The 20,496-nt window shown below is 40.2% G+C and overlaps 1 protein-coding gene across 1 annotated transcript in view; it reads left to right on the top strand.

Moving 5' to 3' along the window:
* The window catches only part of ARHGAP42 (Rho GTPase activating protein 42), a 334,877-nt gene that overhangs the window by 101,638 nt on the left and 212,743 nt on the right, over positions 1-20,496 (top strand). Inside the window, exon 3 of the mRNA XM_040257874.1 lies at positions 18,441-18,502. Coding sequence (XP_040113808.1) covers positions 18,441-18,502 — 62 coding nt within the window. The remainder of the gene's footprint in view (positions 1-18,440; positions 18,503-20,496) is intronic.

The following is a 20,496-nucleotide window of genomic DNA, read 5'->3' as shown; positions in this document are numbered from 1 at the left end:
CCCCTCTGCCTGAATGGTGAAGTGCCTTTGTTCAGGGAACTAGCTTAGCCCTGTCCACTGCTGAAAGGCTGTGAGAAAGAAGAGCTTAACACATCCCTGTTCCAAGTCTGCCCATTCCAGGAGATATTTGCACAATTAACGCCCTTTTTACTTTTCTTCCTTACCTCCTTCCCTCTCTTTTCTATAAAAGAAACTGGCATCACAGCCCGGATCAGATCACTTTTTGATCCCAGTCTACCATCTCGTCGGTCTGCTGACTTTCTAAAGAAAGTCATTATCCTTTGCCCCCCTGCTTCGTTTCCAGTTTATTGGCCTGTCTTGCAGCAAGCAGAGCGACTTTGGACTCGATAACAAAGATAGGCATGGGAAGCTTGGCTTTAGACCTTAGCAATGTGAATACTTGGTTGGTTTCTTTTAATGCACTTGCACTGACTCACAGAACCACCTTTGGAGTATATTTGTTTTAGTTTAAGTATGAATAGAATGGCCTTGGTAAAATGACCTTGGAACCATATGATTAGTTTATACTTTTAAGTCTGAAGGAAGGCATACTCTTGATGAAATTTTCATCATAATTCTTTGCCTAATAACAGAAATATGTTTTATTGCATGTCGGTAAATATCAGGTATCAGAAAGGTAAGCCATGGCCCATGTGTATGGTAGGTGCGTAGTTTGCACTTTTGTTGGTTAAATTTCTGCTTTGTTTAACAGAGTTTATCCACTGTGTAAATTCTATATCCACTTTGAAAACAGCTTTTGAAGACAATATTGTGTCACAATTATCTTCTTAGTGTGGAGTAGTTTATATTTTTCTGTTTGGGAGCTTCATTTCTTTAGTTCTAGGATGATTCTTGTACTTTCTTTATGTACATGTGAGAGTGGGAAGTTGCACAAGCTACTTTTATTACCTTTTTTTTTTTTTAATTTTCAGAAATCACTACTTCTAACAGAAATGTTAGCTTAGTTTCTTAGAATCCCAAGCTTAGTATCGTAGAGTAGAAAAAGACCTTGGAGAATATGAGAACTAAATCTGTCATGTTGATTTCAGTTCAGTTCAGTCACTCAGTCGTGTCCGACTCTTTGCGAGCCCATGAACCGCAGCACACCAGGCCTCCCTGTCCATCACCAACTCCTGGAGTCCACCCAAACCGATGTCCATTGAGTCGGTGATGCCATCCAACCATCTCATCTTCTGTCGTCCCCTTCTCCTCCTGCCCTCAATCTTTCCCAGCATCAGGGTCTTTTCATGTTGACTTAGGCGAAATGATTTTATAAAGTCACACAAGTATTAGAACTTTGATTGCCTAGCTCCTAGGTAATGCACTCTGACTGTTAGTTTACCTCTCCATTCGTTCAGTAAAGCACGTGTGATTTGTTAGACACTGGGCACTGGAGACCCATCAATCTGCAAAAGAGAAAAAAAAACATCCCCACCCTAATAGGTTTGCCATTTGTTGGAGGAGTTAGATGATAAAATATGTAACTTTATTATATATTGAGTTCGACCATAAGTGCTGTAGAGATAAAAAAACAAAGGAGATTGCTTAAAAGTTTTCTTCGGTATTTTTAATATACAGGTACCTAATTTTAATATAGTGATTTTACTGTAAACTGCCTATAAAATGAACCTCATTTTACCCTCCATTCTCTGTGTGATCAATAAAATTTGCATGACCATGTGAGCATTGACCTGTTTCTAGATTTGAACCAATTGGTGCAAAAGACATAAAGGTGCCTTCCTAACCAGAGTACAAGGATTGGTTTCCAGAGAATATCACAGAGGGCTTAGCCACATAGTCTCAAGTTTAGTTTGCATGTTCTCGGGAGACATTTCAGGCTTGATTGAGGCTGCCTTTATAAGAGGTTAATTCTGGACTGAGTATATGTGATAAATTATAGCACGGAAGTCTTGGCCAGTTCAGAGTTGAGTCAGAGATTGCCTTCATCACATTTTTTAATAGACCAAGAGAGAACCTTTCTAAATGTGAATGAAATCATAAAAGTTACAGTTTAGTTCTGACATAAGAGGTTTGGACCAGACAAGCAACAGTCCTAAAGACTCTATCTGAAATAAGTGAGTTAGAAGGCAGGGCATGGGCACTCAGAGACTAATGGAAAACTCACTGACAAAAGGCAGGGACAACAAGGAGCAATGGACACAGATTTGGGTTGAGGGAGGAAGAAGGCAAGAAAGCAGTTAAATAACAGGCCTGTGAAGGAAAGAAAAGCTCACCCTGGATAGTTATCAAGGAATATGTGGCTGGGACAAGAGCTAATCCAGAGTAATCTCCCAGTCGTTGGGAGAATTCAGGATGGGTGCTGAGTCATGGTTGGAGGGCTGTAGGGAGAGGAGGCTTGGGGCCTTCCCGAGTCTTAGGACTCAGACATAGTGTGTGTGTCCTCCAGAACAGTGAGGGCTACGAGTCTGCTTCTGCCGTTGAAAGTACAGATCTGCTCTCAAGGACGGTGTTACAAACCTCAGTTTGAAAAATTACACACACACATACATATGTATATACTGCTTTAATTCCTCACCCAAAGCATGCCTTCCTCCCCCAACCCACCAAAGTCAACAATTGTCAGCCGACTACCATCAGAGTCACCTGTGGGGAGCCTTAAAATGTTGATTCTTGAGCTCCACCCCCAGATGTGAACTGGGTAGAATCCCCTGGGTTGAGAGTTTAGGAGCCTTTCATTTTATGGAGATACTTAGTGTTTTACATAGCCTGTGGAAACCACTACTCTAAACAATATATGTGTGCTTTATACTGAGGGAGGGAGGCACAGCTGGGGAAGGCACTAAAACTGGGAAGAAGTCTGTTCCAGAGGTGTGCTCCATGGGTCACCAGACCCCTGCTGACCAGCATTCAGCATTTTGCCGTTGGAGCCACTGGGGCCGTACAAGCCATGTGTTTGTGGGGCAACGTGGTCATTTGTTGCTCCATTTTCCTTCAAAACCTAAAAAAAGTTTTGGTTTATGCAGGCAAAATATCTACCTAACTGCCTGTCTATTTTAGAATGAGAGACAGTGTTCATGGGCTAGTATAGATGCTGTGCAGATTTCTTGGGTATGAAAAACACAATCAGCTTTTCAAATTAAAATCACATGTAAGATGTGACTTGGTTTGTGTCCATATAGATGTTGGATTCTTTAAAATTCCCTACTAAAAATATTTCTGAATGCGAGGAACCTTCTCTGGTACATACAAACATGAATAGGATCTTCCTATATCCTTATTAAGCTTAGAAAATAGAAGGGGGTCTAAAAATAGCTCTGTGATACAATCAGTGTAATACTCAAGAGAATGTGCTGAGTGCTTTAGGTATAATAGTAACAGAAATGCTGTGAGATCTCCAGAGCTGGAAAAAGGGACATCAGAAGATGCTCGGAAAGAAGGTGATATTTGAACTGGGTCCTAATGTCTAGGTGAGGGACAGTTTAGGATATGTCTATTAAAGGAAAGGCATGGAAGTGGGATACTGTAGGAATGTTAGTAGTTTCAAAGTCCTAAGTTAGAAATTAGAAGTAGTGACATCTCAGGGTAATATAATTGGAAAGGTACTTGGTATGGCCGTGTCATGGAAGCCTCAAATCATTTGAAGCCTCAGCACTTTGGACTTGATTCACCCATTCAGCTTTTGAGTTGGATAATGACATAATCAAAGGTGCACTTTAGGAAGTTTATTCTGACCGTTAGTGCATATAGTGAGTTGGAGCTGTAGGAGCTGGAAAACGAGGAACTAGGCTGTTGTAGTAGCACTGCAGAGATGAAGTGGTTCCCTTACATGGGTTTGGGGAAGCGTAGAGGAGAGAGAGCAGCAGCTTTTGGTGATGGAATGTGTAGCAGGAAGGACTGAGGATAACCCATCACTGGAATTACAGGAGAGTTGTGTCCATTTATATATTTATATGTGGCCAGTGTTACTGAAGAAAGTAGGGAAAACCGCTAGACCATTCAGATATGACCTAAATCAAATCCCTTATGATTATACAGTGGAAGTGACAAATAGATTTAAGGGACTAGATCTGATAGAGTGCCTGATGAACTATGGACTGAGGTTCCTGACATTTTACAGGAGACAGGGATCAAGACCATCCCCGTGGAAAAGAAATGCAAAAAAGCAAAATGGCTGTCTGGGGAGGCCTTACAAATAGCTGTGAAAAGAAGAGAGGCGAAAAGCAAAGGAGAAAAGGAAAGATATAAGCATCTGAATGCAGAGTTCCAAAGAATAGCAAGAAGACATAAGAAAGCCTTCTTCAGCGATCAATGCAAAGAAATAGAGGAAAAGAACAGAATGGGAAAGACTAGAGATCTCTTCAAGAAAATTAGAGATACCAAGGGAACATTTCATGCAAAGATGGGCTCGATAAAGGACAGAAATGGTATGGACCTAACAGAAGCAGAAGATATTAAGAAGAGGTGGCAAGAATACACAGAAGAACTGTACAAAAAAGATCTTCATGACCTAGATAATCATGATGGTATGATCACTCATCTAGAGCCAGACATCTTGGAATGTGAAGTCAAGTGGGCCTTAGAAAGCATCACTACGAACAAAGCTAGTGGAGGTGATGGAATTCCAGTTGAGCTATTTCAAATCCTGAAAGATGATGCTGTGAAAGTGCTGTACTCAATATGCCAGCAAATTTGGAAAACTCAGCAGTGGCCACAGGACTGGAAAAGGTCAGTTTTCATTCCAATCCCAAAGAAAGGCAATGCAAAAGAATGCTGAAAATACCACACAATTGCACTCATCTCACGTGCTAGTAAAGTAATGCTCAAAATTCTCCAAGCCAGGCTTCAGCAATACGTGAAACGTGAACTCCCTGATGTTCAAGCTGGTTTTGGAAAAGGCAGAGGAACCAGAGATCAAATTGCCAACATCCGCTGGATCATCGAAAAAGCAAAAGAGTTCCAGAAACACATCTATTTCTGCTTTATTGACTATGCCAAAGCCTTTGACTGTGTGGATCACAAGAAACTGTGGAAAATTCTGAAAGAGATGGGAATACCAGACCACTTAACCTGCCTCTTGAGAAATCTGTATGCAGGTCAGGAAGCAACAGTTAGAACTGGACATGGAACATCAAACTGGTTCCAAATAGGAAAAGGAGTACGTCAAGGCTGTATATTGTCACCCTGCTTATTTCACTTCTATGCAGAGTACATCATGAGAAACACTGGGCTGGAAGAAACACAAGCTGGAATCAAGATTGCCGGGAGAAATATCAAAAACCTCAGATATGCAGATAACACCACCCTTATGGCAGAAAGTGAAGAGGAACTAAAAAGCCTCTTGATGAAATTGAAAGAGGAGAGTGAAAAAGTTGGCTTAAAGCTCAGCATTCAGAAAACGAAGCTCATGGCATCTGGTCCCATCACTTCATGGGAAATAGATGGGGAAATAGTAGAAACAGTGTCAGACTTTATTTTTTTGGGCTCCAAAATCACTGCAGATGGTGACTGCAGCCATGAAATTAAAAGATGCTTACTCCTTGGAAGAAAAGTTATGACCAACCTAGATAGTATATTCAAAAGCAGAGACATTACTTTGCCGACTAAGGTCCGTCTAGTGAAGGCTATGGTTTTTCCTGTGGTCATGTATGGATGTGAGGGTTGGACTATGAAGAAGGCTGAGTGCCGAAGAACTGATGCTTTTGAACTGTGGTGTTGGAGAAGACTCTTGAGAGTCCCTTGGACTGCAAGGAGATCCAACTAGTCTCTTCTAAAGGAGATCAGCCCGGGGTGTTCTTTGGAAGGAATGATGCTAAAGCTGAAACTCCAGTACTTTGGCCACCTCATGCAAAGAGTTGACTCATTGGAAAAGACTCTGATGCTGGGAGGGATTAGGGGCAGGAGGAGAAGGGGATGACCGAGGATGAGATGGCTGGATGGCATCACGGACTCGATGGACGTGAGTCTGAGTGAACTCCGGGAGTTGGTGATGGACAGGGAGGCCTGACGTACTGCGATTCATGGTGTTGCAAAGAGTCGACACAACTGAGCAACTGAACTGAACTGAGTGTTCCTGGGGGTGGAGCAGAATTATGAGTTAAGTTTTGGTACAAGTTAAGTTTTGAGATTCAGACAAAATTCCTAATGGAAATTCCAAGGATGTATAATTGGATTTGTTAAATTTAGAACAGTGAGGTGGTGTTGTGGGACTCTGCCTCAAGTAGAGGGACATTGTGTAAGTTTCAGGTGAGCTAATCTGAATTTAAATTTCAGCTCTGCAAGTCATTAGCTCCATGACCTTGCATACTATTTAACCTGGATATGTCAGCTTAATATTCGAAAAACAGGAGAATGGCTGTAAAAGATCTGGGAGTTTTAGTTGTGAGTGCCTCCTAGGGTGTTTTCAGGATGAAATAGCCGTGCACCATGCTGGTGTGGGTACCCAGTCTCCTGTTTCGCCAGCCCTGTCTTCCAGCTCTTTCTCCTTCGTGAGGATGGGCTTCAACTGGGGTCAGTTTGGGACTAGGAGAAGGAAAAATAGCTTGTGAGAAGCGAAGGGTGATGGTGGGGAAATCAGAGATGGGGAGACAGAAAAGTATAGCTGGAGATGGAAAAGGGTGAGACCGGAGGCTTGATGGAGAGCTGTAAACTTTCGAGAGGAAGAGGGCCCCTCCTCTGAGACAGGCAAGTTGAGGAGAATGAATGGAGACAGTGTTGATCAGAGAAGCAGGAGGCCAGGCCATCTGGTGTGAGCGAGGGAAGTTTGGGCTGGGTTCTTGAGAAAGGAGAACATTCTTCTTAGATAGCCACTGTGGGAAATAAGATTAGGAGTAAACTAGAGTTGAAGAAAAAGACTGCCAGGAAGCAGAGGGGTTAGATTGTTTGACCTCTTCTTGTTCTTGTGGGTGTGTAAATGACAGAAGCGAGAAGGTCATTGGGGGTTAAGAGGTTGTGGAAAAGAGAGGTTGCATACTGGACGAGGACGCAGATGTCTGAAGCTTCAGTAGGTGGTGGCAGGAGGTTTGGGTGCAGAGGAGGAGGATGGGGGTGCTCGAGGCTTTGTGGAATGTGAAGGAGTGTTAGAAGGTCAGTTCCTGACAGCAGTAAGGATTGGAGGGGGTACTTGGTGTAAGTGCTTGTCAGCAGCAAGTTACTGACTGTTCCCTTTAAGCCAGGATACTTGGCGCCTGATTATCCTCTGAGCACAAATAGCTCTGGCTCTGTTTGCCTTTAGAGATGATAAGCCTGTTATTTCCTGTAATATAGCTGGGTAGTAGGCTGGCACTACCTTTTATCCACTTACCTCCTTTGGCAATAATGATTTGCTGTAGGAGAACAGACTTTGGAATCAAACAGAACTGAATACTTGCTTCTCCACTTACTAACTGTGATATCATCGGGCAAACTACGCCAGCTGATTGCCCCTTTCCTCGTGTGCAAAATGAAGATAATGCGTATTTCCGTACCTCATACCATTGAGTTCAGCTCTGCCCGTCATTAGCTCCATTCAATGACCCAGTTTATGTAGCATCCCTACCTCTCAGAAGAAGTACTCCAAAATGGGAGTGGTCTACATTTTAGGAAAATGCTTTCTGAATTGGGAGTTGTTTTGGCTTTGGGAAACAGGTCAAACACCACAAAATAAGAGCTAAAACAAAGTAACATCAGAATTGCACAGTTCTTCGTTTTTTAACTAACATGTGTGCCTGGAAAGAAAACTAAATGAATATATGTGACTTACAGACCATGTTATGCACAACAATGTTTACTGTATCAACACAAAATCTCTAGTTAAAAAAAAAAAATCTTAACTAGAAATCAGATGAAATTAATTTGAAGAAATGAGTAGTGTGATGAAGTCGTGAGAGAAAGCAGCTGGAATCAAATTTTGGAATTGTGTAAAAGTGTAAGGCTGCCTTTCTGTATTTGTATGTATTTATTTGCCAAAACCTGGACTTATGTGAATTATTATTTACTTTATATCTAATTATTATTTGCTTTATATCTAAATGTTAGTTACTTTATATCTTGTTATATGAAATAACAAACGAAATAACAAACACTGTCTATATATCTACATATCTGTCTGTCTGTATAGAGAGAAAATATTAGAATTCTCAAGCTCCTGGTAGTTTGACAGTTTTAAAGCAGATCTTACTAAAAAGTCCTGTTCCTGTTCAGAGAGACTGTATGACGGAAAATCACTAGACCTATAGTCTAGAATTATTTCTGTGCATCCACTGTGACTTTCATCTTGGCATCATAATTCTCCTGTATTTTAGTCGTTATCTTAACAATCTATAACAGTAGTAGCAGCAGTAGCTTTCGTTTGTGGGTGAAGCCCCTGGTTTACAGGAAATACAGTTCTTTTCAGTCTAGTTGTTAAACCAATGAGGAAAAGAGAAGCCAGACTGCGTATCTGGTTAGACCAGAAAAGAGTGAAAGGTTAACAGTTTGGCCACAAGTTTTGAATCTCAGCCCAAAGGTGCAGTGGCAGTTAATGTTGTGACCCATATTGATCAATCAAAGTCTACCAGAGGTTAGTGCCTGGGGACCTGAGGAATGTGTGAAGCCAAGTGTGGAGGGAGGCGCTAGGATCAGGAGTCGGGAATTTAAAAGGAGACTGTATTACTGGTTATAACCCCTGCAAAAATCTGAGTACTCTTAGAGGATCAACAGGAACAAGAGAAAGCAGGAAGCAATCATGTGATATTAAGCCAGTGGATTCCAAAGTGAGGATTCTGCCCTTGAGCCTGTTCGGCATCTGCATTGGCATCCGAGTACCGCCCAGATGGCTGATAGCTCAGTTGACGGAAGAATGGAGCAAGTGAAGAGGCAGGGACAAGGCAGCTTCTAACTCTGTGCAGAGTCCCTGGTCAACTAGATAAAAGTTTAATTTTATAACTCTTTTCATTTGCAGGCTCTGTATTTCTTCCTGTTAATACTTAATTAGAAAATTATGCAGTGATAGTAATTTCTTATTACTAAAATAATATCTACTATGAAGCAGAAGATATTAAGAAGAGGTGGCAAGAATACACAGAAGAACTGTACAAAAAAGAGCTTCACGACCCAGATAATCACGATGCTGTGATCACTCACCTAGAGCCAGACATCCTGGAATGTGAACTCAAGTGGGCCTTAGAAAGCATCACTATAAACAGAGCTGGTGGAGGTGATGGAATTCCAGTTGAGCTATTTCAAATCCTGAAAAATGATGCTGTGAAAGTGCTGCACTCAATATGCCAGCAAATTTGGAAAACTCACCAGTGGCCACAGGACTAGAAAAGGTCAGTTTTCATTCCATTCCCAAAGAAAGGCAATGCAAAGAATGCTCAAACTACCGCACAATTGCACTCATCTCACATGCTAGTAAAGTAGTACTCAAAATTCTCCAAGCCAGGCTTCCAGATGTTCAAGCTGGATTTAGAAAAGGCAGAGGAACCAGAGATCAAATTGCCAACATCCGCTGGATCATCGAAAAAGCAAGAGAGTTCCAGAAAAATATCTATTTCTGCTTTATTGACTATGCCAAAGCCTTTGACTCTGTGGGTCACAATAAACTGTGGAAAATTCTGAGAGAGATGGGAATACCAGACCACCTGACCTGCCTCTTGAGAAACCTATATGCAGGTCAGGAAGCAACAGTTAGAACTGGACATGGAACATCAAACTGGTTCCAAATAGGAAAAGGAGTACATCAAGGCTGTATTTTGTCAGCTTGCTTATTTAACTTCTATGCAGAGTACATCATGAGAAACACTGGGCTGGAAGAAGCAAAAGCTGGAATCAAGATTGCTGGGAGAAATAGCAAAAACCTCATATATGCAGATGACACCGCCCTTATGGCAGAAAGTGAATAGGAACTAAAGAACCTCTTGATGAAAGTGAAAGAGGAGAGTGAAAAAGTTGACTTAAAGCTCAACACTCAGAAAACGAAGATCATGGCATCTGGTCCCATCACTTCATGGGAAATAGATGGGGAAATAGTAGAAACAGTGTCAGACTTTATTTTTTTGGGCTCCAAAATCACTGCAGATGGTGACTGCAGCCATGAAATTAAAAGATGCTTACTCCTTGGAAGAAAAGTTATGACCAACCTAGATAGCATATTCAAAAACAGAGACATTACTTTCCCAACAAAGATCTGTCTAGTCAAGGCTATGGTTTTTCCTGTGGTCATGTATGGATGTGAGAGTTGGACTGTGAAGAAAGGTGAGCCTTGAAGAATTGATGCTTTTGAACTGTGGTGTTGGAGAAGACTCTTGAGAGTCCCTTGGACTGCAAGGAGATCCAACCAGTCCATTCTAAAGGAGATCAGCCCGGGGTGTTCTTTGGAAGGACTGATGCTAAAGCTGAAACTCCAGTACTTTGGCCACCTCATGCGAAGAGTTGACTCATTGGAAAAGACCTTGATGCTGGGAGGGATTGGGGGCAGGAGGGGAAGGGGACAACACAGGATGAGATGGCTGAATGGCATCACTGACTCGATGGACATGAGCTTGAGTGAACTCCGGGAGATGGTGATGGACAAGGAGGCCTGGCGTGCTGTGATTCATGGGGTTGCAAAGAGTTGGACACGACTGAGCGACTGAACTGAACTGATGCTCTTCTAACTTGATACATCTCATATTTACTGAAGCCTAATTCACTTGAATTCAATGCTACACAAGGACTCATTGGTAGGGTATATTGATAAAAGAATTTAAATGCATGTTTAAATTAATTTAAAGGGGCTTGTTTTTGAGGTTAATCTTGCTTTTTGATGTATTTGGCAATTAAAGAAAACAGTAACCTGGGGACATTGTGGATAACCCAGTTCAATTACCTCAAAGAGAACTACATGTGCTTGTGAGCCCTTGGATTCCACAGGCTTGTGAAGCGCTAGAAAAAAGATCAGTTGCTCTGAGTACTGGTGTTTATTATTGTGACCTGCCAGAATTCCACAGCGGGCCTGTGACTTTTTTTCTGTTGGTTTGGGAAGCAATTTATTGACTTTGCAACTAGGCATCCATGGAGCTTGAAGCCACAAATGGAGTGGAAAAATCTTATTTGATGTGTGGCTTTCAGAAAAGAATAGCTAGAGTTTGTGGTTGCAAATAATGCCAGTATTGCAGACAGAAGGGACAGCCCATCAGTAGGGATATTAATTATTACCAAAAACTTACAATATCTGGTTGGGAGAATTGTCATTTTTTATATCACTCTGTCCGTTTTGCAGACACAGTATTTATTATTCAGACATACCACAGACTGACCATGCTGCCTGCTCTGGTTATGGGTTAAATTGTTCCTGAACCAAGACAACTTTCTATTGGATACTTCAGCCAGTATGCTACCTTTGATCTTTTTAGTGTTTAAATAACGAAAACTCCCTCAGTGGGAGTTCCAGCTGTGAACTGCTGATGTGATACCCTGTTAGATCACTGCGTGCTTGTGTAGTGCTGGGGTCCCTTGGCTATCTAGGTTGATTCTGCTCTAATTTTTCTCCATGTGGCCCAGAAGGATATGATGGATTCACCAGCTTTGGCTCACAACCTCAGTTCAGTACTGATGTTTTACTGCCTTGCTACTATTTTTCATGAAAAGTCAGTCCCAGAGAAAAAGCTTGACAGAACCCACTCACACCTAAATATAAAAGTCAAGGGCATCATCTGGATTACAAAATGTGGTTGCATTGGTTCAGTCTGACTTTTATAGACTTTTACAGGTTTTCATGTTTTCCTTTTGGTTTATCCAAGTCTAAATCCTACTGCTAACCCAGTTCTCTGTATTCATCAGCATATCTGAACTTCATAAGTGATTTGCTCATTCTAATAAGGTGAGAAAAATGTGTTGTGGACATAATTCTGTATGTCACTGAATTTGTGATCTGTTCTTTTTTGTTGTTGTTTTTGAGTATGTGTTTATGTTGTTTAGGTTTGAGGAAAGGCTCCTAGAAGAAATACTTAGCACATCATTGTCTGACTATAATATAAATGTTGGTTAGATGCAGGAGAGATATTCTTTTTCATTTCTTCTAGTTGTGAAATCTGTAAGGCCCAACCTGTTAAGTTGTTGAAATATTTAATAAAATATAATGCTTAGTTTTTAAGGTAGTGGAGTTTATATCAACAATGAACAAAGACTAATTTTCTTTATTCTCACTCATTCTTACTCTCAGACTGAACAGACTTTCCACAGTTGAAAATAGTAGGATGAATTTAAGCTTCTTGAAAAGAATGTTAGGAAATAGGTATTTTAGATAGTTCATAAATGTTTCAGAATTTATGGTATTAGTAAATATAGAAGCCATTATCACAGTTCTTCACCATCTAGGTATAATTCAGCTGTTATCTTTGTGAATGTTTATGCTCCTGGGACTGTCATAAATGCATCTGAGTAATAGATTTCTTTTGTTCCAAAAGTGTTTTTTCAATATCACATTGTAGAGATAAAAAGGAAACCTACAGCAGTGTTCTTGACCTCAGTAATTTTTTGAAAGTTAAATTTTATATATAAAGCTATATTTTGATTGCTTTCCAGTAATCTCATAGTCCAGATGGTCAGGAAGGGGAAAGATTTTTACTGGTGAATACAGCCAGGAAAGCTTCATTCAGGTGGCAAGAATGTGAATAGCTAACATAATTTTTCAGTCTCTGGCCTATTCTTTTCATAATATTTTATGAAGCCTAGAATAAGTTGGTATGTTTCTCCTTACAGAGAAAATAGCTGGTGGGAATGTTTTCCTTAAATCCATCTATCGAAAGCCCACTGTGTATTAGGTATTGTTTTTGGAATATTACTCTCACTAAATCAAACTCCTGTCATACCACCTCGGTATGGTCAGAATCTATAATTGCAGGTGTGTGTGCTCAGTTTTACGTCTGACTCTTTGCTACCCCATGGACTGTAGCCTGCCAGGCTCCTCTCACCATGGAATTTCCCAGGCAAGAATACTGGAGTGGGTTGCATTTCCTTCAGAGGAAGGAACCAACCCAGTGACTGAATCCAAGTCTCCTGCGCTGGCAAGTGGATTCTTTACCACTGCATCACAGGACCTGCTGTTATATTCAGTGTTAGTTTGAACCTCCTAAATCAGATAATGCAGTGTTTTTTATTTATGTGGACATTAAATTAATAAAATATGGAGCATCACAAGTAATTTATTATAAGAGAAAGTGTTTGGGTATCAGAAATTTGCATGTAATAAAAAATATTTTCAGATTTTGCTTAAGCAAAATTTTAGAAAACAGTGGCTCAAGCAGTTACAAGATCAGTAGCCATTTTGTATAATACCCTGGGATGAGTGTTAGAAGAGTCATTTTGTATATGTGTTGTGCCCAGGGCCTGGTGGAGAAGGTTTGTTTTCATGGTTGCTTAAGGCATTTGTGGGTCCCATGCATTGGAGATTCTAATAACTGGCTTCTGATCTCTAGATTGTTGCTGGGCTACACTGGGCAGCTTGGCATCTGCCTGATTTGTGTCAGAGGTACCTGTTAGACTTTCAGAATGGGGCAGGCAAGTGAGTGGCTATCCATTAGCCCCTTCTCCTAAAACCCAATTTACATGATAATACTTTGAATTGTTTTATTCTTGCCTTATAGGATTGTTAATTCCTGTTTTTATTCTGTGGTATATTGTGCTTAGTAAACTGCTAATGTGATACTTCAACATTATAAATCTAAAGATTTAGGGAAACCATTAGATATAGGTTTAAAAATGAGTTGGCCACTGCCCCTAATTCATGAAAAAAATTACTAATATTTAGTATTCCTGGGCTGTTCATTGTCTTACAGAACAAAAGGTGAACCTGAAAGCTTCATTTGGACCAAGAAACAGTTTGATTTTATAGAACTAGGACTATAATCTTTAAAGAGAAAAATCTTAGTTTAATTTTTAGGAAGTCATTTCCCTGGAAAAATCAACCGAAGAAAAAGAGGGAGCAGAAGTTATTGTCAAATTGAGGCAGACCCAGAAAACTGCTGGAAGGCGAGTAGTTTTTGTTGTGAGGAGCCAAACATGTGTGTGCTTTTGCAAGTTAAGATTTCTCTTCCGACTTTCTCGTTATAATCCACTGTTATCGCACTGAGTCTATAAATAGTATTTATAAGGGAAGCAGACCAGAAAACCACTCAAATAAAGTATAAAACGGCATCATTAAGTTTGGATTTAGAAATGTAACAGGAAACCGAGAACTTGAGTTTCTGTGTGTGTGTGTGTGTGTGTGTGTGTGTCTGTGTGTGTGTGTGTGTCTGTGTGTGTGTCTGTGTGTGTCTGTGTGTGTGAGTCACGCAGTGATGTCTGACTCCTTGTGACCCCATGAACTGGAGCTCGCCAGGCTTCTCTCTCCATGGAATTCTCCAGGCAAGACTTGAACCCAGATCTTCTGCACTGCGGGCAGATTCTTGTAACCAAAATCTGATTTAAGACAACTCCACAATTTTTGAGTAGTAGTTACCTTAGGGAAGCCTTTGGACTTCTGAGTTCATCATCCTGAAATACACCCCAGGACTACTAGGGCATGCTATATAGGGTGGTGAATGTTTTCTGGGTTGACCAATTGGGAGTTTCTGGTATATCACGGGTGGCTCAGATGATGAAGAGTCTGCCTGCAATGCAGGAGACTTGGATTCAGTCCCTGGGTTGGGAAGATCTCCTGGAAGACAGCATGGCGATCCACTCCAGTATCCTTGCCTGGGGAATCCTATGGACAGAGGAGCATGGTGGCCACAGTCTATGGGGTTCACAGAGTTGGACACGACTGAGCGACTAATACACACACGGTGTACCCCTGCCAGTATAACATGAAGTTATTGTCTCATGTGTTTCAAAAATACCTGCTGATAGGCTTCGGTATGCTAGATATTTATTTAACCCTTTGTGAGAGGTCTGTGCCCTCTAGTGGTGTTGGCTAGTAGGGAAGTAAGGCATTTTTATATGCAATTTTGTTTGAGAAATTACAGATTTATTTTTAGCTTGACAAAAATGAACAATCTCCATTTCTACCAGTCCCTGCCACTAATTCTGCAGAAGGACTATTGCAGGAGAATGGGTTGCTAGAAGATGGTCACGCCCCAGGTCTTGGACAGGTCCCTGAGACGGGCTGCCCAGTGAGGGTCCTTGGCTTCCATCAGGAAAAATTTCAAGAGCAAGCCTTAATTAAGTGAAAGCACATTTACTTTGAGAGATGCACACTCCACAGGTGGAATGTGGTCTGTTTCAGAAGGCAAGATTGATCCAAAATGTGGAGTGGTTAGTTTTATAAGGCTGGGTAATTTCGTAGGCTAACAAGGGGCAGGATTATTCTATTTGGGGGAGGGCGTGGAATTGGGAATTGGGCCACTGCTCGCTTTTTGGCTTCAGAACTGTCATGGCACCTGTGGGTGTGTCACTTAGCATGCTAATTCACTACAATGCATGTATAATAAAGCACAGGGTCTCCTGAAAGCTAAATCTTCCGCCTTCTTGGAGTTAGTTGGTTTTAACCAGTTTTTGTGGTATCCTGTTCTTAATGACTCTGTCAGTGTTTATATTTCAGTGAGTTAGTACATATTACTCACAACTCTGTTATTTGAACTATTTTGATAGTGTTGGCTGTATCACTTTGCTTTCCCGGAAGTCAATAAAGTTGCTCCTTGGTATTTGGAGGGGATTGGTTCCGGTACCCCCAGATTCCAGACTCCCTGACTGCTCAAGTCCTTTATCTTATAGTATTTGCATATAACCTGTGCGTACCATCCCATACTACATTAAATCATCTGTATGTTCCTTATACTGCCTAATACAGTGTAAATGCTATGTAAATATTTGCTGCTGCTGCTGCTAAGTCGCTTCAGTCGGGTCCGACTCTGTGCGACCCCATAGCCAGCAGCCCACCAGGCTCCCCTGTCCCTGGAATTCTCCAGGCAAGAACACTGGAGTGGGTTGCCATTTCCTTCTCCAATGCATGAAAGTGAAATGTGAAAGTGAAGTCACTCAGTCATGTCCCACTCTTAGTGACCCCATGGCCTGCAGCCTATCAGGCTCCTCCGTCCATGGGATTTCCCAGGCAAGAGTACTGGAGTGGGGTGCCATTGCATGTAGCAAATTCAAGCTTTGGAGCTTTCCAGAATGTTTCCCCCCTGAACATTTTTGACCTCTGACTACAACTGCCTTTGAGTTTTCTTTCTTTTTTTTTTTTTTTTAAAGGAATGTAAATTTCTTCTCATTGTATTTAGATGTGTCAGGATATTGATCAGTTCTTTGTTTTCTTTCTCTGGAGATCTTTCCTGGATCTTCTAACCTGTTGCTCCAGTGTAGACAAAAGCCTCTGGAAGTTTGGCACAACTATTGTTCTGGAATAGCTTTGTATTGTCCTGAGAATTCATCTGCCTTTTTTTTTTTTTTTTGCTAGAATTCATATCCTTTGCTCTTGTTTTGTTCCCATGTTTCAATAGAGTGTGTTAACCCAATAGCTTTTGATAAAAAGAAGCATATGAGGGTAAGGATCTTTGTTTTTGTATTTTTTTGATACTTATTAAAAAGTTTGGGAGACATTGAGTGAAAAATATGGGGTTAAAAGTCCTTCTTTTCAGACTTTGAACCACCCTTTATATCTTCTCTTGTCCTCTCACCTCAGGAGTGCCTGCTGCCTCCAGTGTCTCTTGGCTTCTTTCTCTGTAGGCATAATAACATTACCTTTCACCATCCAAACTTTCATGGGGCTTGTTTTTCCAGATTATTTGACAGATCTTCAGTTGGCAGTAGATAGTTGCCAGATGGTGTTTGGATACTTTTTGTTTGTTTTTTACTGAAGTTACAAAAATATATGTTATTGCACACACCAGTTAAAATCATCTATTTGTATTAATAAAATGTTTTTCTCTTCAGCTTATTGTTGTCAAAACTGGGTTGTATTGTATTATAATATTTAAAGCTATTTTTATAGAAATTAAAACCACATTTTCTAAACACTTAAAAAAGTTACACGTAATTCTAAGGCCATTCATATGTTTATCAGATTAATCTGTCTTGGTAACTGAATAAAATACAGTGTGAAGTTATCATAGAGGTAGCATTTCAAACCAGTTTAGTTAATGTAAACCTAGTAATTCTGAGAAGAGAGAAAGAAAAAAATCCAAGTTTGTAATTTTACATTCTGGAATAGAAAGCATTCTTATAAGCATTCAATAAGTTTTGTTGATGAGACTCTTGATTTATTATCACTACTCACCTGCCTTTATTGTAGACTTTATGCCAGAATTACTAAACTTCTGGTCTCACGGTATTTTCACTATTAGTGTGGATGAAGAAAGAGGTGGGAGCCTAAAGAATAAAGACATAGATGGGAAGGATCTAGCTTAAATCAAAACAAAATTTGCATTCACTATTTCTTTTGTTAGTTTTGTACTCCAAACATTCTGACTTTACTTAATAATTCATGGTAATGTGGATGAATTCATCTTTCACAGCACTGTGCATTTTTAAAGAGTATGCTGTTGTTACTTTTTAAATTTCTTTGTTTGTCCGTCCATAGTTTCTGAATACTTTGCAAACGACAGCAATACAGTTTCAGATAGTTTTCTAAAGTAATGTTTCTCAACTTTAATATATAAAGGGATCACCTGGGGATCCTTTTAAAATGCAGATTCTGGGGTGCGGTCTGAGCGTCTGTATCTCTAACAAGCTCCCAAAGTACTGATGCTGGTCATCCTCTGACCACTCCGAATATTCAAGGTCTAAAGTACCTTGGAATGAGACTAATACAGCGAGACAGAATACAGAATCCATTTCTAAGTATTTATATGTGTTGAGCTTCTAGAAAGAAGTCAGTGGAAGACCTTGCATTACTAGCTGCTACTGAGTACAATGAGCTTCCCTGAAAGCTCAGTTGGTAAAGGATCCGCCTGCAGTACGGGAGACCTGGGTTTGATCCCTGGGTTGGGAAGATCTCCTGGAGAAGGGAAAGGCTACCCACTCCAGTATTCTGGCCTGGAGAATTCCATGGACTGTATAGTCCGTGGAGTCGCAAAGAGTCAGACACAACCGAGTGGCTTTTACTCACTTTCACGATGTATAATACATCCAAATAGAACTGGATTTATTGCTTCTTATAGATGATGCATTATTTTTACAAATAATTTATTAAAATTTATTAATTTATTTGTAAAAAAGAAATTATTTGTAAAAATTTTATTTAGAAGTGATTCCAATATTATACTTTTGTTTGTTAATGTGTACATTTTATTTATTAAATTTATAAACTATATTCCCCTAGTGTTCATGAAGAAAAAATATTATACTTGATGTGCTAAGCTTCAGTTTGTAGCCATTTCTTATCTATAACTTTTAGTCATTGAAATCCATTGTATATACTGTCTTGTGCTTATAGAAACATAAAACCACAGAATATATACAAATTTATGAGTATCCTTATTGTAATGTTTATTCTTGTGCAGTTAGATACTGGCAATGTAAAGAGGTTAATGCCTTTTTTTTTTTTAAATTTATCTTTTAAATAGCTCAGTCACTAAAAGAATTCGCAAGACTACTTATCGCAGTAGAAGAAGAAAGGAGAAGACTGGTAAGTCTCTTCCCCATTTCTTAAGAATAAAGCTTTGTTTGGACATATTGAAAAGAAGGACAGGCTTTCTGAATTACACTCAGCTGTAACTCATTTTATAATATGATACACGTACTGAATATTACAGAAAAGAGTTGTAGGTATGATGATCAAATATTGCTAATAAGATATACCATTTCTTTTTGTTTTATTTGGCCAGCAGATAAAAATTTCATTCATTTTACTTTCCATGTAATTGTTCTGGAAATTAAAAGTATTGAACAAACTGCCAGTAAGAAACCCATTCTAACTGAGCAGTCTGCTAAATAACCTTAGTGTTGTAGTGAAGACACATTACAAGGATTAAAGATAGTTCTCAGAAGAAGCAACTCACTTTGCCAGGGTGTTATCAGGAGACTTTCTGAAAAGGTGACGTTTGAATTGGGTCCTGAAGGCTCGGAAGGTTGTGCTTGACTGGGAAGAATGGGAAAACTTTCTACTTTGACAGATTAATTAATAAACAGTATCAGAGCATAGTTATTAGGAATATATTTATCACTAATATAAATGTATTAAGAATACAAATCACAAAGATAGTTTTGTACCCATTGTGTTCAAAGTTCTGGTAGGCCCCTGTCTATGAACCAGGTTGCCCATTTGTGTATGGGAAAAATAGTAATATATAGTCCACAGGATCAGTGTACAGCTTTGTCAAAGTACCTGGCACAAAATGAATAAGTGGTGATGGAGGTAAAGATTGTTGGTTGTCAGTTACAGTGAGGATTACAGACTTATTTAAAACATCATCTTTGATATCGCTGGCCTCCCCACCTTGTTGAGATTCATGTACATAATATGGTCAGACTGTGAATTAAATGTGCTGGGAAACCAGCACAGTTTGGTGTCATTTTGCCCACTGATGAGGAAGTGCAGTTTGAGAAGAGTGTCCTTAAGGTGGCCCTGACTTCTAGAGAGCATTGTCTGAGTTGAGGGCAATCATACAACTAGGGCATGGTAGTTATGTAAGTGACCCTGAGCAGGGGCCACAGGGTGAGAGAGTACTGTGTACATTTGTAGAATAAGGCAGAAGGGTCTTAGAAGGTAGTAGTAGAAGATTGGTTGGTAGTTTGTGGCATATGTAGGGTTTAAGAGCTGGGCTAAGAAGTTTTATTGTTTGTTACCAGTCCAGTCACTCAGTCGTGTCCTACTTGTTGCAACCCCATGGACTGCAGCACGCCAGGCCTCCCTGTCCATCACCAACTCCCAGAGCCTGCTCAAACTCATGTCCATTGAGTCGGTGATGCCATCCAACCATCTCATCCTCTGTCGTCCCCTTCTCCACCCGCCTTGAATCTTTCCCAGCATCAGGGCCTTTCAAATGAGTCAGTTCTTGCCATCATGTGTCCAAAGTATTGGAGCTTTAGCTTCAGCATCAGTCCTTCCAATGAATATTCAGGACAGATTTCCTTTAGGATTGACTGGTTTCATCTCCTTGCAGTCCAAGGGACTCTCAAGAGTCTACTCCAACACCACAGTTCAAAAGCATCAGTTCTTTGGTGCTCAGGTTTCTTTATGGTCCAACTCTCACATCCATACATGACTACTGGAAAAACCATAGCTTTGACTAGACAGACCTTTGTTGGCAAAGTAATGTCTCTACTTTCTAATATGCTGTCTAGATTGGTCATAACTTTTCTTCCAAGGAACAAGTGTCTTTTAATTTCATGTCTGCAGTCACCATCCACAGTGATTTTGGAGGCCAAGAAAAGAAAATCTGTCACTGTTTGCACTTTTTCTCCATGTGCCATGAGATGATGGGACCAGATGCCATGATCTTAGTTTTCTGAATGTTAAGTTTTAACCATCTTTTTCACTCTCCTCTTTCACTTTCATCAAGAGGCTCTTTCATTCTTCTTCACTTTCTGCCATAAGGGTGGTGTCATCTGCATATTTGCGGTTATTGATATTTCTCCCGGCAATCTTGATTCTAGCTTATGCTTCATCCAGCCAAGCTT

Source organism: Oryx dammah, unplaced genomic scaffold, assembly GCF_014754425.2.
Source record: "Oryx dammah isolate SB20612 unplaced genomic scaffold, SCBI_Odam_1.1 HiC_scaffold_17, whole genome shotgun sequence".
Taxonomy (NCBI): Eukaryota; Metazoa; Chordata; class Mammalia; order Artiodactyla; family Bovidae; genus Oryx; species Oryx dammah.
This window is presented reverse-complemented; position numbering and strand designations above follow the sequence as displayed.